At 36.3% G+C, this 16,058-nt stretch overlaps 5 protein-coding genes and 1 long non-coding RNA gene across 7 annotated transcripts; 4 read left to right on the top strand and 2 right to left on the bottom strand.

Annotated features, from left to right (window-relative positions):
- The first annotated feature begins 33 nt into the window (after nt 1–33).
- Nucleotides 34–888, top strand: LOC114255351. Its single transcript, XM_036293828.1, has 2 exons — nt 34–73; nt 357–888. The coding sequence occupies exons 1-2, from the start codon at nt 34–36 to the stop codon at nt 857–859; spliced, it is 543 nt and encodes a 180-aa protein (XP_036149721.1). The 3' UTR covers nt 860–888.
- A 37-nt stretch (nt 889–925) lies between these two features.
- LOC105837459 (unconventional myosin-XIX) lies at nt 926–4,866 on the top strand. The gene is made up of 11 exons (XM_028193887.2): nt 926–1,231; nt 1,331–1,595; nt 1,851–2,111; nt 2,218–2,453; nt 2,526–2,702; nt 2,902–3,098; nt 3,165–3,316; nt 3,390–3,587; nt 3,836–4,410; nt 4,538–4,621; nt 4,692–4,866. The coding sequence occupies exons 1-11, from the start codon at nt 1,013–1,015 to the stop codon at nt 4,785–4,787; spliced, it is 2,460 nt and encodes an 819-aa protein (XP_028049688.2). The 5' UTR covers nt 926–1,012; the 3' UTR covers nt 4,788–4,866.
- On the bottom strand, nt 4,657–9,028 carry LOC105838498. 2 transcript variants are annotated; one of them, XM_028193883.2, is made up of 9 exons: nt 8,879–9,028; nt 8,493–8,756; nt 8,089–8,320; nt 7,856–7,953; nt 7,584–7,775; nt 6,135–6,262; nt 5,849–6,053; nt 5,505–5,773; nt 5,198–5,390 (listed from the first exon to the last, which is right to left on the bottom strand). In XM_028193883.2, exons 2-9 carry the CDS (start codon nt 8,730–8,732, stop codon nt 5,198–5,200), a joined length of 1,557 nt encoding a protein of 518 aa, XP_028049684.1. In that variant the 5' UTR covers nt 8,733–8,756; nt 8,879–9,028. The 2 variants fall into 2 exon arrangements, with proteins under 2 accessions (XP_028049685.1, XP_028049684.1); XM_028193884.2 differs by lacking the exon at nt 8,879–9,028 and having other exon boundaries at nt 4,657–5,390; nt 8,493–8,732.
- Nucleotides 8,952–13,144, top strand: LOC105838497 (ATP-dependent DNA helicase DDX11). Its single transcript, XM_012684094.3, has 10 exons — nt 8,952–9,082; nt 9,162–9,375; nt 9,610–10,428; nt 10,500–10,976; nt 11,055–11,608; nt 11,725–11,948; nt 12,085–12,264; nt 12,361–12,445; nt 12,542–12,672; nt 12,762–13,144. The coding sequence occupies exons 3-10, from the start codon at nt 9,731–9,733 to the stop codon at nt 13,005–13,007; spliced, it is 2,595 nt and encodes an 864-aa protein (XP_012539548.1). The 5' UTR covers nt 8,952–9,082; nt 9,162–9,375; nt 9,610–9,730; the 3' UTR covers nt 13,008–13,144.
- On the bottom strand, nt 12,671–15,863 carry LOC105838491 (galactose mutarotase). The gene is made up of 10 exons (XM_036293722.1): nt 15,272–15,863; nt 14,973–15,197; nt 14,713–14,867; nt 14,402–14,629; nt 14,050–14,214; nt 13,848–13,948; nt 13,688–13,760; nt 13,396–13,608; nt 13,139–13,332; nt 12,671–12,981 (listed from the first exon to the last, which is right to left on the bottom strand). The coding sequence occupies exons 1-9, from the start codon at nt 15,336–15,338 to the stop codon at nt 13,240–13,242; spliced, it is 1,320 nt and encodes a 439-aa protein (XP_036149615.1). The 5' UTR covers nt 15,339–15,863; the 3' UTR covers nt 12,671–12,981; nt 13,139–13,239.
- LOC118647864 lies at nt 13,752–14,292 on the top strand. The gene is made up of 2 exons (XR_004965007.1): nt 13,752–13,944; nt 14,063–14,292. It is a non-coding gene; the product is annotated as an uncharacterized LOC118647864 (long non-coding RNA).
- Nucleotides 15,864–16,058: the final 195 nt, after the last annotated feature.

Here is a 16,058-nt window from a genome sequence, read left to right as displayed (position 1 = left end):
AAAGAGTTGTAACGCAAGTCGACTTGGATACCGATGAACGACGTTCTCCACAAGTTCTATGGCGGCCTTAGGTGTAAGGTGTGACATACACATCCGGTATCTTCCGTCCTAAATCTGTCACGACAACACGAAAACCTTGAGTCCGATATTGTCGATCTGATGAATGTCAACAATGAATCTCGCTTATAGTTGCTTATAGTCGCTTATAATTCTATATAAACATAAGGACTAAGTGTACGTTCATAAAAGTATGTCAATACTCGATAACATAGACTTTTGTGACTGACAACGTGTGTCGTAGGAGCGCAGTAGTTGATCCTACATTTGATCAGGTCTTACGCGATGGCGGACCTGAGTGCCGTGCCGCAGGAGAAGAGTATGCGCATTTCTTTTTATACATATATTTCTAACGCAAAACGTGCCGTTAAGAACGTTCATTGTTCAATCAGAAACGATTCTAACAGTCGTAGACTATCTTCTGGAGCGTTTGGAGCGCGGCCAGATTTACACGTGGGTTGGTTCCCTCCTCCTGGCGATCAATCCTAGCGGCGAGATCGCCACCGGGAATATTTACGATCTTCCGCGAGCTCGCGAGTACGACAGTATATGCGATGAAACCTACAAGGAAGCGTCGCCTCACATATTCGCCGTGGCTGCTCGGGCGCACTACAGGATTGTTCAGGGTCTCGGGAAACCCCGCCAGGTAAATTTCAACGATCCGGAAGATTCTCTCCGCAATCTTTTTTTGACCGCCGAATCGTCTCTCCCTGTCTTCCTTCTTCATCGGGTACGAGCCCAAGTACCAAGACTCAACCAGGTTGATTTTCTTCATTTCTCCCTGCATTCGTTAAATATATAAATAAAAGACATTTGTGAACGATGTTCCCCCGCGTTCTTCGCTAAGGTGATAATCTTGAACGGAGAAACCGGAACGGGAAAGACCTTCAACGCACGGAGAGCACTGGAATTCCTGACCGGGAGCGTATCTCCTAATGCCGGTGAGCGGCGAAACATGGCTTGTTGTTTCGTGCAAAGGATCTCGGACGCTTGCCGTTTGATATCAGCCTTCACAATCGCGCCCACCGAGAACAACCAAGTCAGCTCGAGGCATGTGCAACTCGTGTGGCTCGAATACAAGACGGATAGTATATGCGGCGCAACGATATCCTCCTATCTCTTGGAAAGGGACAGAGTCACGAAGGGCTGCAACAATTTTCAAATTTTTAATCAGGTGAAGGAGGCCTTTAGCTAATCTAATCTGCCTGTTTTTTAATTATATAAGCAAAATACATCGTAGCCTTTTGCTAAGTTTCGCGATGATGGACTTCAGATGATGACCACGATAGATCACGTAGAGTTCGCGGATACCGGGCTGTCGAAAAACACGCGATACTCCTTATTGAGCGACTGGAACAATTTAAAAACATGGGAGTTCTGCGACGGCTTTCGCGAGACCAAAAGAGCGATGGACACGCTGGGACTTACAAAGAGTCAGAAAAGGGACATCTTCCTCGTTCTCTCCATGATTATACACATGGGAAACATACGATTCGTCCAGGACGACGATTATTGCAGGATCGATACTGACGATCAACGTACGTAATTGACGACACAAAGGTCCTATGCGGAAAGAAGGGTTGTTAAAAATTTAACTGAATATATACGTAAAGAACGATTTCGTAGAAGCATCTGAAAATTTAGCTGGATATAGATCTGAAAATATTTTTGCTCGGCCGTTATTTTCGTATATGTTTATTATTGCATATAATATCTATTGCGGCAGAAAGGGAACCCTTTCTTTGTTCTTGATAAGAGAAGTGATAGCTCGATAAATATTATGCGATTTTCAGAATCTAGAGAAGCCCTGGAGAATACGTGCCGACTGGCTTGCGTCAAGAAAGAGGACCTTGCCGAGTTGCTCACGTCCACCTTGATAAATCCTCACAGCCTTTGGCGCCGGCACTCCACTTATCGACGTAATCTCAACACGAGCGATGCCTGTCGCTACCGATTGCACAGCATCATCCGTCACTTGTACGATCTTCTCTTCCAATGGCTAATTAATTACATAAACGAGATCTTGACCGCCCGTCTATACAGCGAACAATTGGGTATTAAAGATCTTTTCCTAACGCGATTCCCTGAAAAAAAAAGAGATCTTTGTTGCAAAAAAGATATGATTTTTATCAATGCTGACCGATACTTTTTGCTCTTCAGGAATATTGGATAGCTTCGGTTTCGAGTGCTTTAATTCAAACGGCATCGAGCAACTTTGCATTAATTATGTCAACGAGAGATTACAACAATACTTCGTGGAAAAGCATTTGGTGTCCTATCGAAACGAGCTGGAAAAGGAGGGCCTGATCGATAATCAGGAACTGTCAGAAATCACACGGTCATACGGAGACCGCATAAACACGATCGAGAAATATCTGTTCACTACTCTAAACGACGTAAATATCTCTTAAAGATGTTTAATAAACGATATATATCTATGTTAACAAACGTTTTCTTTTCTGTCATAGATGTGTTTATCGGCAATTCCGAGCAATTTGTCCACGTTAGTACATCAGGTGCGTGCTAAGATTTGTCCCGCGACGAAGCGATTTTTGAACGTGTCGAATGAAAATTTCATCGTGCAGCATTACAGCGGTATCGTGAAATATACCACTTATGATCTACTTTCCAAAAATACCGACAAGGTAAGCGGATAATTTTTCGACGAAAGAAGAAAAAATATTAAAGCCGATAATTTTGCTTCGATTTTAATAAGATTTTATTTTCAATAATTTGACAAGTATGTCAAATTTTCTGTATCAATCAAATACTTTGTAAATGTCCTGTCTAAGACTTTTAAATAACATCTTTAAATACATCTCTAACGTGCTAACGCGTTTACAGATTCCGGACGAAATAATTATAACGTTCAGCGTAAGTGAGAACAATTTTCTGTACTCCTTAATTAATAAAAGTAAGCCGCGTGACGATAGAAAAGCGAAGAAGCCTACGATGCTTTCGAAACTGCAATGCAACGTGGACCTGCTGATAGAGGAGTTAAACAAATGCGACGTGCATTACGTTCGCTGCATTAAGCCACAGTATAGTATTTAATGATAATAATCGAGTTTACCTTTTTGTACAATAAAATGGTTCCTTTTTTTAAGGCGACTTAATAGCCACGAGTGGGACCGAGAAGAGCTTCGCAGGCAGCTAATTAATACGGGGATTTTTGAGGCTTTGCCGTTAGCCAGAGTTAAATATCCGATCCAGTTCGTTTACAAAGATTTCTTGAAACGCTACGGTAGAAGACATATAGGTAAAGAGATAGTAAAAAAATGTTTAATATTAAATCTATACATATTTACTAATTCGTTCCTCCGAACAAATAGAAACGTACAATTTACATATCGCTTGTAAAAAAATATTAGAGTCATTCCGCCGAACATTAGATGATGACAACTCATCAGTGTATTATGGGAAACGTTTGATTTTCATAAGAGAATCCATGTTCTTGCGATTAGAGTCTGCGAGGAAGCGATATCGTGCTGAATGTGTCAAGAAGATAGAATCTTTTTGGATAAAATACAGTAAGTATTTCTTTGTACATAATTTTTACGTCCCCCCTCCCCTTGATTAAGTTTTGGAGCGAAATCTCGATTTGTCGAGAAAGATATATAGGTAATGTAAGATAAAAATACAATGCATTTACTTAATTTTATTATACAATTTACGATTTCCGGTGAAGAGATTTCAATTCCATTTCGTAAGACAAATTATCGTTGTCACAGATTATAAGAGAAAATTCAAATTGATTTATTCAATTATTCTTGCACAGGAAGTCATACGCAATATTCGGATAAAAATGTATCCAATGAGATTCATGCAATCTTTAATACTAGTGAGTCGATTGAGAAATCCGAATCGGAAACAAAGAATGTCATGTTTGCAGAAAGAACCTTAGATGCAGGAAATCATCAATTGCAAGAAAATGTAAAAAAAAATACCGTCAATGATACTCAAACGATCGTTAAACGCGAGCAGTCTCAATTCGAAAAATCCTTGTTAGAATATGAAAGCATTATACCAGTACAAGATATTCCAAGATATTTACTATCTGGAAAACATGTAGTAACAACAATAGTGAGAAAAACTGCATACATATTGAATTGGCTGGACGGTGTGAAAAGAACGGAAAATTCAGGAAATTGTACACCCTCGATATTGAAACAGTTGCGAGAAGATTACAGTGACCAGTCAGACAATATTAATTACATCAATAATTGTGGCATTCAGTCATGTGATGCGTCACGCAAGTTTTTGGTTAAGAATAATAATACTAACGATAAATACTTAAATAATAAGTTTTGTATGCGAAATAGACGTGAGAATAACCCTGGACATTATAACGAAGTAAGCAGCATTAATAATATACTTGATTATAATATGTATATCTTATATTAACAAATATAAAGTAAATAGTATTATATTTTATTAATGTTACTTATTTTGTTCACATTCACAAAAAATTTTTATTTAGAAAGAAGATATGTATATTATACAATACGACACTGTTACACTATTTTACAAAAATGGAATTTTGAGCCGATGTCATCCACCAAAGGTAAATATTACATAAATTAGAATTGTGAAAAAAAATACAAATTAAAAAATGTTTTATTAACTTCCTTTAGCTACCAATTAGAATACACACTCGTCCCACGTCCCTAAACAACTCACATTATTCGGTACACACGGAGCTACCGCAGGGTCTACAGGATTGTCTTTAGAAAAAAATTGTAGAAATATAACTCATAATTTAGAAGAATCCTCCCTGCACTGAATACATATAATTTTTTACATAATTTACAAAAAAATATTAATTTAAGATAAAAGTAAAAGTTTACATAAAAACTTTTAGGAACTTCTTTTGTCTTAAGTGACGCGGACAGCAATCGCGTCATAGAAAATAATATAAGATTGACAAGATACTATAATAAAGATTGGTATCTAGAAATCATATACAATAAAAGTAAAAGAAGTTTCGTAAAAAAGAAATACAATGACAATCTCTAAGTTTTTTAATTAATAGAAACGATTTACAGCTATAATTAATATTTAATATAAAACAAATAATCACACTCGTGTTGTACATGCTAAAAACGTTTGAATAAAGCCTATATTGGTTTTCATATATCAATTACAAACAAACATTTGCCAGATTATAAAAATTGTAGGGACCTTTCTTTTTATCTTTAATCACAAGTAATCTGCGTGATGCGACTAGAGCGAGAGTGGCGTGAAAGTCGCTCTTTAAAACTTGATAATTAGCTCTTAATCGGATACGTCTTAAATTATTGTGTGGAACTGGACGACTACCAGCGAACGCAAATCTGTAATCATGTTTGGATTATATAATAAAAATTTTAATATAATAAAAAACATAATAAAAAATGCATTCATGTAGCTGTATTAATTTTAATTAGCTTCATTATAATTGTACGTACGTTATCTCCTTCCTTGATCCTCTTAGAGTCGAATCCGGAAACGCCGTTTGTCGATCCCATAGCATTCTGTTGTTAAGCCTAACTTTAATGTACTTCATCCTCCCTTTGATAATGATAGGAAGTGTACCAATTTTTCTATCTCTCCTCTCTTTCGCATTGTCATCGTGATTAGCAGGTAAATAAGGTAATAATGAATCTCCGTAATGCTCAATCAAGGGGGCGAGATCTAAAGAAGGACTCTGCGATTTTACGAGGGCACAAACGGCTAACTGTAACCATTACAAAAAAAATTAATAGGAGCAACATATAAGTTTAAAATAATGTAAAACAATGTCAATACTAACAGCCATTCGCTGCCAAATAATCGAGCCACATGAAGCATAATAATACAAAACATTTTGTATTGAAAGTGTATGTGAGGCTTCGTGTTGGAAAAATATAAGAGGCTGAATACTCGCTAACAATTCCACTGCCATTATCCTTTTTTTGTAGAGATCCATGCTTTCTGTTTCGCTTTTTAAAAGGACATTCTGCAATGTTGGTATATACCTGTTCATAAATATTCAAAGAATAAGTTTCTCAAAAATGTTTTATAAAATAAGTACATAATTTTTTAAAAATTTATATTACTTGTCGGCAATCGACGGCCAGCGAAGCATCAATTTAAGCGCGCACTCTTTGAAAAGCACCTCTAAATTTGGATGTATGAAACTCTGGCCCAGCAACAATTCCAGCAATAATTCCGTTAGTTTATCCACCTTTAACCAAATAAAACAATTAATGACATTAGAAATTTATTACAACTAGAACATTACAGGCGCGCGCTGCGCGCGCGCTATTTGACTTTTCACTTTAAAAATAATAATTGCAATTTGATTTTCTCTATCTTTCGTTTACATTAATCAAACGTCTTCTGCAATTTTAAATAAAAAAATGTAAAGTTTAATTATACATACATACATACATACATACATACATACATACATACATACATACATACATACATACATACATACATACATACATACATACATAAATACATACATACATACATACATACATACCTACATACCTACCTACATACATACAGACCAACATACATACCTACTTGCATACTTACTGCTACCTAGCTACATATTTATCTTGTTACGCTCGCTCGTTTGCTCCCTCCCTCCCACCCTTTTTCACTCACTCACTCGCTCACTCCTCGCTCACTCCTCGCTCACTCTTTGCTCACTCACTCGCTCACTCCTCGCTCACTCCTCGCTCACTCCTCGCTCTCTCCTCGCTCACTCCTTGCTCCCTCCTCGCTCCCTCCTCGCTCCCTCCTCGCTCACTCACTCGCTCCCTCCTCGCTCCCTCCTCGCTCACTCCTCGCTCACTCCTCGCTCACTCCTCGCTCACTCACTCGCTTTCTCCTCGCTTCCTTCTCGTTCACTCCTCGCTCCCTCTTCGCTCCCTCCTCGCTCACTCTTTGCTCACTCTTAGCTCACTCCTCGCTCACTCCTCGCTCCCTCTTCGCTCCCTCCTCGCTCACTCTTTGCTCACTCTTAGCTCACTCCTCGCTCACTCCTCGCTCACTCCTCGCTCACTCCTCGCTCACTCCTCGCTCACTCACTCGCTTTCTCCTCGCTTCCTTCTCGTTCACTCCTCGCTCCCTCTTCGCTCCCTCCTCGCTCACTCTTTGCTCACTCTTAGCTCACTCCTCGCTCACTCCTTGCTCCCTCCTCGCTCACTCACTCGCTTCCTCCTCGCTCCCTCCTCGCTCACTCTTCGCTCCCTCCTCGCTCCCTTCTCGCTTCGCGCGCGCTACTTAACTTTTTATTTTTTACTTTTTAAAAATAAATTACAACAATAAATGTATAAATAATATTTATAAAAATTTGACAGCTGTCAAAATTGCAATGACAGCTACTCTTGCAACACGAAATATGCGCAGCGAGAGAACCAATCGGCATCGCGGAAAAGCGACAACAATAAACTTCGAGAAATCGACTTTACATGCCTTTTTTTAGATAAGGAAGGAAGGAAGGATAAGGATAAGGATTTACAAAATGCAATTATTCTACACTTGATTACCGAGATTAGATGATATGGATAGACAGCTTCGCTGTTACTAGCAATGGCAATTATGAGTTGACACGTCCGCGTGGAAACACGCGTATATTGTGCGTTATTCGAGATTACCATAGACCTAGCAATAGACATCAACTTGTCGATAACACCCTCATCACCTAAGTGCACATTAGTGGCACAGTCATTAAGTAAAACCTGGCAAGTAAAACACATTGCATTTAATTGATGACAATAATACAAAAAAAGATTTTATACTTATACGTATTTCTGTATACCTGAAAAGTTTTCTGTGAACCATTGAATAAAGTTTTCAATGCACGTTTGGCATAATTATGACGTGCTTCTATAAGCTTCATATCACATATCTCCGATTCTACAAAAAAAAAAGAATTTCCGTACAAATTAAAAAACTGCATCAATATTAAACATTTTCAAATTAAGATATATCACAACCATAAAATTAAAAAATTGATAAAATAAATATGCATAAACTTTTTAAAAAACTTACCTTGTAGAAACGGCACATTAGTTTGCGTCAAATTCAATGGATCATTTAACTGATTGGTGAGATTAACGACAGATTCGCTAGGCACATATACCTTCGCCTCCGTATGATACTCCGGCATAGATTCTGATGCACCAAAAACTGGATCGCCATCGCATAAGCTGGTGATTACAGTGTTTACGTCCATAGACGTCAAGCGTTTTCTCTTACTGTGTCTCAGTCTTGTAACACATTTCTAAAATTAAATAGGCAATATTATAGGGACAAGAAACATTATAAATGTTAAATCATTAACTCTTTGAGTTTTTGAGTTGATCAGTTTTTAATATAAAATTCTTAGTTTTTATTCATTAAGAAAATTTAATTGCAAAGGATTAAATATCAAGTAAGAAATCTCATATGCTTACATGTATAACTTCTCTCAAACGATAGGAAGCATCTTCGGCTAATCTTTGTAAGAGAGGATCTGGCAATGGATGCATGCCCAGCTCCTCGCCGATGGCAGAGATCCATTCAGTGCTGAACATGGCGTATCTCCTTGAGTTGTTGTCACCTGTGATACTGCTGGTACCTGCATCTTTGTTGTTATTGGTGACAAATGAACTATTGTATCCCATAGTAGGTTGATTTGTCACCAACTCTTTCATGATTGCTGTTTTTTATGTTTACGCCTGTCAAATTTGTATGAAAATTTTTGTGAGACTTAGGTCAATTATAAATATAAATTAAATACAAGTTAATACAATGTTTGCAAATTATGCATGCCACATTTATAATTTTTGAACAAAATCACCTCACAAAATGTATTGCAGCGATTTACATGCAGCGTCAACAATAATATTAAAATGTAAAAAATTTCATGCACAATATATTTTAAGTCAGTAACAACATTCTCCTGTGATGCAAAGAGAACGTTAATCTCGTGCGAAAGTTTTTTGAGGTTTGGTTCACGAGATCAAGCAACTGTAGGGACGACATCTTCCGTCAGATCCAAAAGGTACAATCAAACTCTCTTTCCCTCTTTGCTGCACTGTGTTGTACTTTTCGTATTTAAAATAAGATAGATATATAATTAGATGTTGAAGAGAAAAGGAGAAATGATAAAACAGTTCAATAGAGTTCAGGTAGAGAAAAACTCTATCCTTTTAAAATCATCAAAACAGACGAAAAGGCGGAAACTCAACAGTACGGAGTACGTTGCTGGAAGCAGCTGGAAGCTGAGAAAACTAAAATAGAATTTGCATAGTTTAATACTTATAATTTACGATTCTGTACATTCAGTAACTAAAGGTGAGAGAAAAAGAATTGATTTCAAGAATATATTAAAATTATGATTAAAATGTTTCATGTTTTTCAAATATATAATATACCATGTACAAAATATAATAATTTTGTTTTATTTTAATACTGAAAACAATTGCAGATAATTCTATTAAATATTTAATATAATATTTAATATAATTTAATAAATATTTAATATAATGTAACTGTAAACTCTTATTTCTAAAAGAAAAGTGTTTCTAGGTAATTGTTGGAGGCTCTGAACAATTATCAATCATTCACATCAAAGGAATGTTTTTATGATCTCTTGGATACTGCGACTGCATTGGTAAGTGTAATAGATTTCAAAAAGAACGCATTAGAAATGGAACCTCCGGAGGAATTTTTATTTCCCTTCCCGGCGTACGAAATCCAGAAGCGATTTATGAAAGAACTTTTTGGTTGCTTGGAGAGTGGCAAACTGGGTCTCTTTGAGAGTCCCACTGGCACTGGAAAGTCTCTGTCCCTGATTTGTGGTGCACTCAGATGGTTGATCGATCACGAGGAACGGAGAAAGCAAGAGTTGACCTCTGCAATTGCAGAGATAGATAACAAACTCAAGAGCTGTGAGAAACCATCAGATAACTGGTTTACAGTACAAACGGAGCAGATAGAACTCAATGCTAAGAAACAGCCATTGCAAGCCAAGTTGAACGCACTCCTTGAGTATGAGAGAGAAAGAGAGAAGCTTAAGAAGATAGTTGAATCAAAGAAAGCTGCCCAAACAAAAGTGGTTGGAAAAATGAGACAGCAACTTCCCAAAAAAACTCCAGAGTCCAATAAGACGGAAGTGAATTCTAATGTCTGTGATGATATCTGTGACAATATTGAGAAAGATCTTATCTTAGAAGATGTATTATCAAACTCTGAAAGCTCTGAAGAGGAGGGTATGGACGAGCCATTGTTTAAAAACACCAAGATCTTTTTCTGCTCCAGAACACATTCGCAGTTAACACAATTTGTCCATGAATTGAAAAGATCTCCATACTCTCAAGATGTTTCTGTAGTGCCACTCTCGTCAAGGTATCTCTTATTTATTTTTAATACTTAATATTGCTTAGTTTTTTTATTAATATTTTCTTATCTTATTCCAGGCAAAATTATTGCATCAACAAAAATGTCAAGAGACTGAAGCACATCAATTTGATTAATGAAACCTGCCTTCAACTGCAAAGAAAAAAGACCACTGTTAAGAAAGAAAAGGATCTAAAGAGATCAAAAACTGCGAGCAGTTGCCCCTTTATACCAGGCGATCAGAAACTGTTGATGGCCGAGGTTTTAACAAACATTCAAGATATTGAGGAAATAACGCAGAAAGGACAAGAAAGTAACACCTGTCCATATTACGGCTCGAGAAAATCTGTGCAAAATGGACAATTAATATTGGTGCCGTACAACTCAATTCTTCATAAAAACACCAGAACCAGTTTAGGGATAGACTTGAAAGGGAATATATTAATAATAGACGAAGCTCATAATTTGCTGGAGGCCATTGAAGGGATGCACAGTTCTCTAATTACCGGAAGAAATTTGCTCCACTGTTACAGTCAGCTGTCGCAGTATCAGAAAAGGTGTTGCCGCAGTGATATATTTTCTCTTATTGTTATTAGACTGTTAAATTATTCTGACTGAAAGTAATATAATTGCAGATTTGAATCTTTGTTTTCTGCTAAAAGTGTGATGTACTTAGGCCAGCTAAGTTTCTGCTTGAAGAAGCTTCTAACTCTTTTCGGAGCGACAACAAAGTCTTATCCCAATGACGAGATCGATAAAACTGTAGCGCCCAGATTGTACAAAGTAGAAGAGTTTGAAGTGCTTACAGAGATCGACACAGTGAACATATTCAAATTACTAGAATTTATCAAAACTTCGAAACTTATTCATAAGTTACAAGGATTTGTCGAGCAGTATGGGAGTAACATAAACATTACTGAACAGAAAACAAAGAAATGCGGCATAACGGAATTTTTATATTCGATTAAAAACAGTGATATACCCTCTCAAGAAACTACTAGCGTTACAGACGCGCCAAGTAACAACGAGGAACAGATAAGAAATCCATTGATGGCGATCTTGAGTTTCTTGGAGTGCTTAAAGAGCAGCTGCGCAGACGGCAGGATATGTATTTTACCTGGCACTACTGTGGGACAAGGGATTATAAAATTTCTACTGTTAAACCCAGCAGCACATTTTCATGATATCGGTGAGTGAATTGAATACTTATTTGGAATTTAATATACGCTTTCTAATTTTTTGTTATCTTTATTTTATTAAATTTTATTGAATTTTACTTTGTGAATTTGTTTACTTAAAACATAGTGAGAGATGCCAGATCTGTGGTATTAGCTGGTGGCACAATGGAACCGATGTCCGAATTCATAGATCAGTTGTTCTTAATGGCAGGTGCTATGCCAGACAGAATTATGACATTTTCGTGCGACCATGTAATACCTAAAGAGAACATTATATCTAACGTTGTGATGCGTGGTCCGACTGGAGTTGAATTCGAATTTAATTTTCATAATCGCCAAGATACGAGATTGGTAATAGAATCATTTTATTCCTTTCATTATTGTATTTTTTATATAGAAAGATATATGTAGAAGAGATTTGTCTACAAAATCTTGATATTTAAATGTTAATTGTAGGATACTCACAGTGTTTAATGCTTTATTTTAGCTGGATGAATTAGGTAGAGCTCTATTAAATTTATGTAATGTTGTACCTGCTGGAATAGTAGTGTTTTTTCCATCTTATAACTATGAAGACACAGTATTTAAGCATTTAGATAAATCTGGTGTTATAGCCAAAATTTCAGCAAAGAAACGTATCTATCGTGAACCTAAATTAGCATCACAGGTATTTTTGTTACATTTACTAATAAATTTCCAATATTATCAATTCTTTATTTATTAATTCTAAATTATATTAAATATAATGTCTATGTGTGTGCAGGTTAATGCGATATTAGATCAATATGCACACTCTGTCAGAAATCCACAATCTCTATGTAATGGAGCATTACTATTCAGTGTAGTGGGTAAGTAAATTATAGAATTATATCGCTGTTATAAGAATCCTATCTTCATATTTTGCTAATTTTTTTCAAAAATAAATTTACTTACATATTTTTTAGGTGGCAAATTAAGCGAGGGTTTAAATTTCTCTGATGATTTGGGTCGATGTGTTATAGTCGTTGGCTTACCCTATCCCAACATCAAATCACCAGAATTACAGGAAAAAATGAAATACTTAAACGAACATATTGTATGTACACTTAAATGTAGAATTCTTTATTATGGAGTTCCGAGAATATAATTTAATTTTCAATTAAAAAAAATTTTTTGTTTTTCCAGAAACCGGATGCCGGAAGCAGCTTTTACGAAAATTCTTGCATGAAAGCAGTGAATCAATGTATTGGTCGATCCGTTCGTCACATCAATGATTACTCGACAGTAGTATTGTTAGATAAACGTTTTTGTCATAAAGTCAAAGTGCTGCCTCAATGGATTCAACGCTCGGTGACGATCAACGATTCATTTGGGTCTGTAGTTGGTAACATCGCGAAATTTTTCGCTGCGAAAAGAAATAAAAAATCTTAATCTGTGATAGTACAGTGTGATACGTCGATTGATGTTGATTATAAATATTACAAAATTATTAATGGTATTAATATGTGTAACAATTTTTCAAGTATTGGATTAATTTTTATCAATTAATAAAAATATTTTACTTGGAATATATTTGTTTTTAGTTAAGCTAATAATTGTAGTATCATGATTGAATATTTTTTGTGCCTATGCAGGCTCGATGATTTCCTAATGTAGAAACGCATCACATGAAATTGGCCAATTGGATGCCAAATTTATAAATTAAATCGTGAGAATAGATCTCCCCGGGTCGTAGAATAGAACAGGGAAAGTGCGACTAAAAGAAAAATTATGAATTAATGCAATTAAGTTACGTAATCCTATTCCTTCAATTACTCACGTAATTAATGGCATTTGGATAGTTTTGCGGTTGAATACTGAAAGCACAATGCTTCGAATAGCGAGCGCCTTGCTTCCCCAAAATAAATTCCGGCGATTCGCGCTCTGATATCGTATATTGTTCTGTTTTATCAGTCACCTTTTCTTTCTCATTTTCTTCAAACACCTCTTCACTATCCGGGTTGTTGTCGTGTGCAACAGTATCATTACCAGTCTATAATATAATGTTACTATTTTTATTCTTTCGAAATAGATTACTATATATTTCGATTATATCGTCATATATTCAGTACCTCGAAAGTACCGCGTAGACGACCACCCGTGTAAAACTGTACGCCAGGTTGGTTCGAATAAACTTCTAAGGCGCTGCATATATTTATTTGTAATTCCAGGATATTACTATATATTATTACTAGTACTCGTGCTGTGAATAATAAAAATTGCGTGCCTTACCGACCGCTTTTGAGATGAACCGCTCGAGCGACGTACACGTTACCTCCGTGCCAACTCGGCGTGATGCAGAAGTTGTGATCGTATCCCTCTCCCAGAGGTACCTGTAATTCACTCAAATTTACAATAGTTTTTTTTTTATACAAATTATTGAGACACAGATTATTCATCTGCTATAATTCGCATAAATTTCAATATTCAGTACCTTCTCGATACAGTTTTCCAGAAACTTTGGTACACGCAGATCCATGATGGTTCCTCCGACTCCTCGGATGGCGCCGGTTGGTACCGGATCCGTGTATTCTGCGAAGGTCCAGCGATCGCAGTTCAACGAGATCTTGTGCTTCAACAGTTCCTTCTTACCGGCGTCCTACATTACATTCGAACAGGTAGACGTACCGTGCGATTCTTATTAACACCTTAAACCCAGAACCATATCATTTTCTAAGTTTAAAAATAGGAAGAAAAAGAAAACATTGTATTAAATTATGATTCTCTTTGCGTTTTCAGAATGGTTCCAGCTTCAGCTCTGATGATGTTGCATATATGTTAATTACGTGTCCAGCGAGATTGAACAAAGAACCGTGCGAGATGTTTACTATAGTGGAACTGGTCGTTGTCGCCCGGATACCTATTTCCAGCTTATTGTCAGGCGTCAACCTAAATCTCACTGTGCTCAATACCGCACCAGGATATCCCTCTTCGCCATCTTCGCTCATATACGTCATAACGATTGAGCAGCCGTCGATATGCGATTCCCACAATCGCCGGCCGAAGCCCCTCGTCTAAATTAAAGGAAGATCTGATATGAGACATAATATATGTCATTAGTTCTTGAATAAAATTGCGAGATGGAGGGCAGACTTACACCTCCGTGCAAATGATGTTTGCCATGTTTGCCAAGATCGTTTTTCGTTAGCTGATAAGTTTGGCCTTGAATAACAATACTGCCGTCTCTTATGCGGTTCGCGCATCTGCCCAATATGCATCCTATAAACGGATTAATTTCGGGATTCGTATAACCTGAGAAACAAATCATTTCTGTTAGCTACGAACAGAAATAATTGAGATTGACGAGATTAAATGAACAGGAAGGATAAATATGTAAATACGTCAAGAAATTCGTACTCTTCAAATCATCGAAACCGAGCACAACATCCGCGATACGTCCAAACTTATCGGGATACTTTATAGAAACAATCGTGGCACCCCAGGAAATGACCACAATCTCCAAGCGATTCTTATTTATCATTGTGTATGACTTGACTGGTATCGGCTGAAGTCCTTTATTACTTTCAGCATCCTCATAGTATTCTTCACCGTCGTAGCGGCGTATTTTGTCCTTCGCAGATTCTGCAATTAAGAATAATTTTTACGTCATTATCACCGCGACGAAAATCGAGCTCTCTTGTAAAGTAACAAAACACCGGCATAATATTCTCCAAATATTCCCTCCGTAATTGCAACATTGCAATTGCAATCGTAGGTAACCATATTTCGGTTCTTGACTTCTTGACGTCTTCCAGTTATTGTTAAGTCATTTGTGACGTACAATGAAAACGATAAATTTTGCTATTAGTCTCGTGTCTATAAATTAATTCGTGACACTACTTTTGGCATATATTTCGATAATAATGATAATAGGTTACGAAGTATATATAATTATCCAGACGATTTAAACGATTTTCATTGTTTTAATTCACACGGTCGGGCTCGCGCTGCGCGTTCACTTGGCGCGAGCCACTACCGTGTCTCTTGATTGGATAATCACATTTTTATTTTTTGATAAAATGATAATCTTAACTGTGAAAATTACTTTGCAGGCTAGGCTGTATTATTCACGACTCTCTAAATTGTTTAAGAATTATTATATTTAGGAATATGGAAAACATAAAATAGTTGCTTAAATATATAGTTATAAGACTTATTATGATGCTGTTATTTGAAATTATTTATTAATACTAAAATAATAAGATTAAAAATAAAAATAAAAGTATATATTTATAGTTCATAAAATGTTATAATAACATAATATACTAAAATAATAAAATAATAAACCTATTTTATTATTATTCTTATTATTATATCATTTTTATATACTCCAGTTATTATTTATAATTTTTATATAATTAATATTTATAATGTAATGTACAGCACTTGGAAAAATACAAGAATTTTTAGTGCAGGTCAGACACACAGACACAATTCTTCTGA

Source organism: Monomorium pharaonis, chromosome 11, assembly GCF_013373865.1.
Source record: "Monomorium pharaonis isolate MP-MQ-018 chromosome 11, ASM1337386v2, whole genome shotgun sequence".
NCBI lineage: Eukaryota > Metazoa > Arthropoda > Insecta > Hymenoptera > Formicidae > Monomorium > Monomorium pharaonis.
This window is presented reverse-complemented; position numbering and strand designations above follow the sequence as displayed.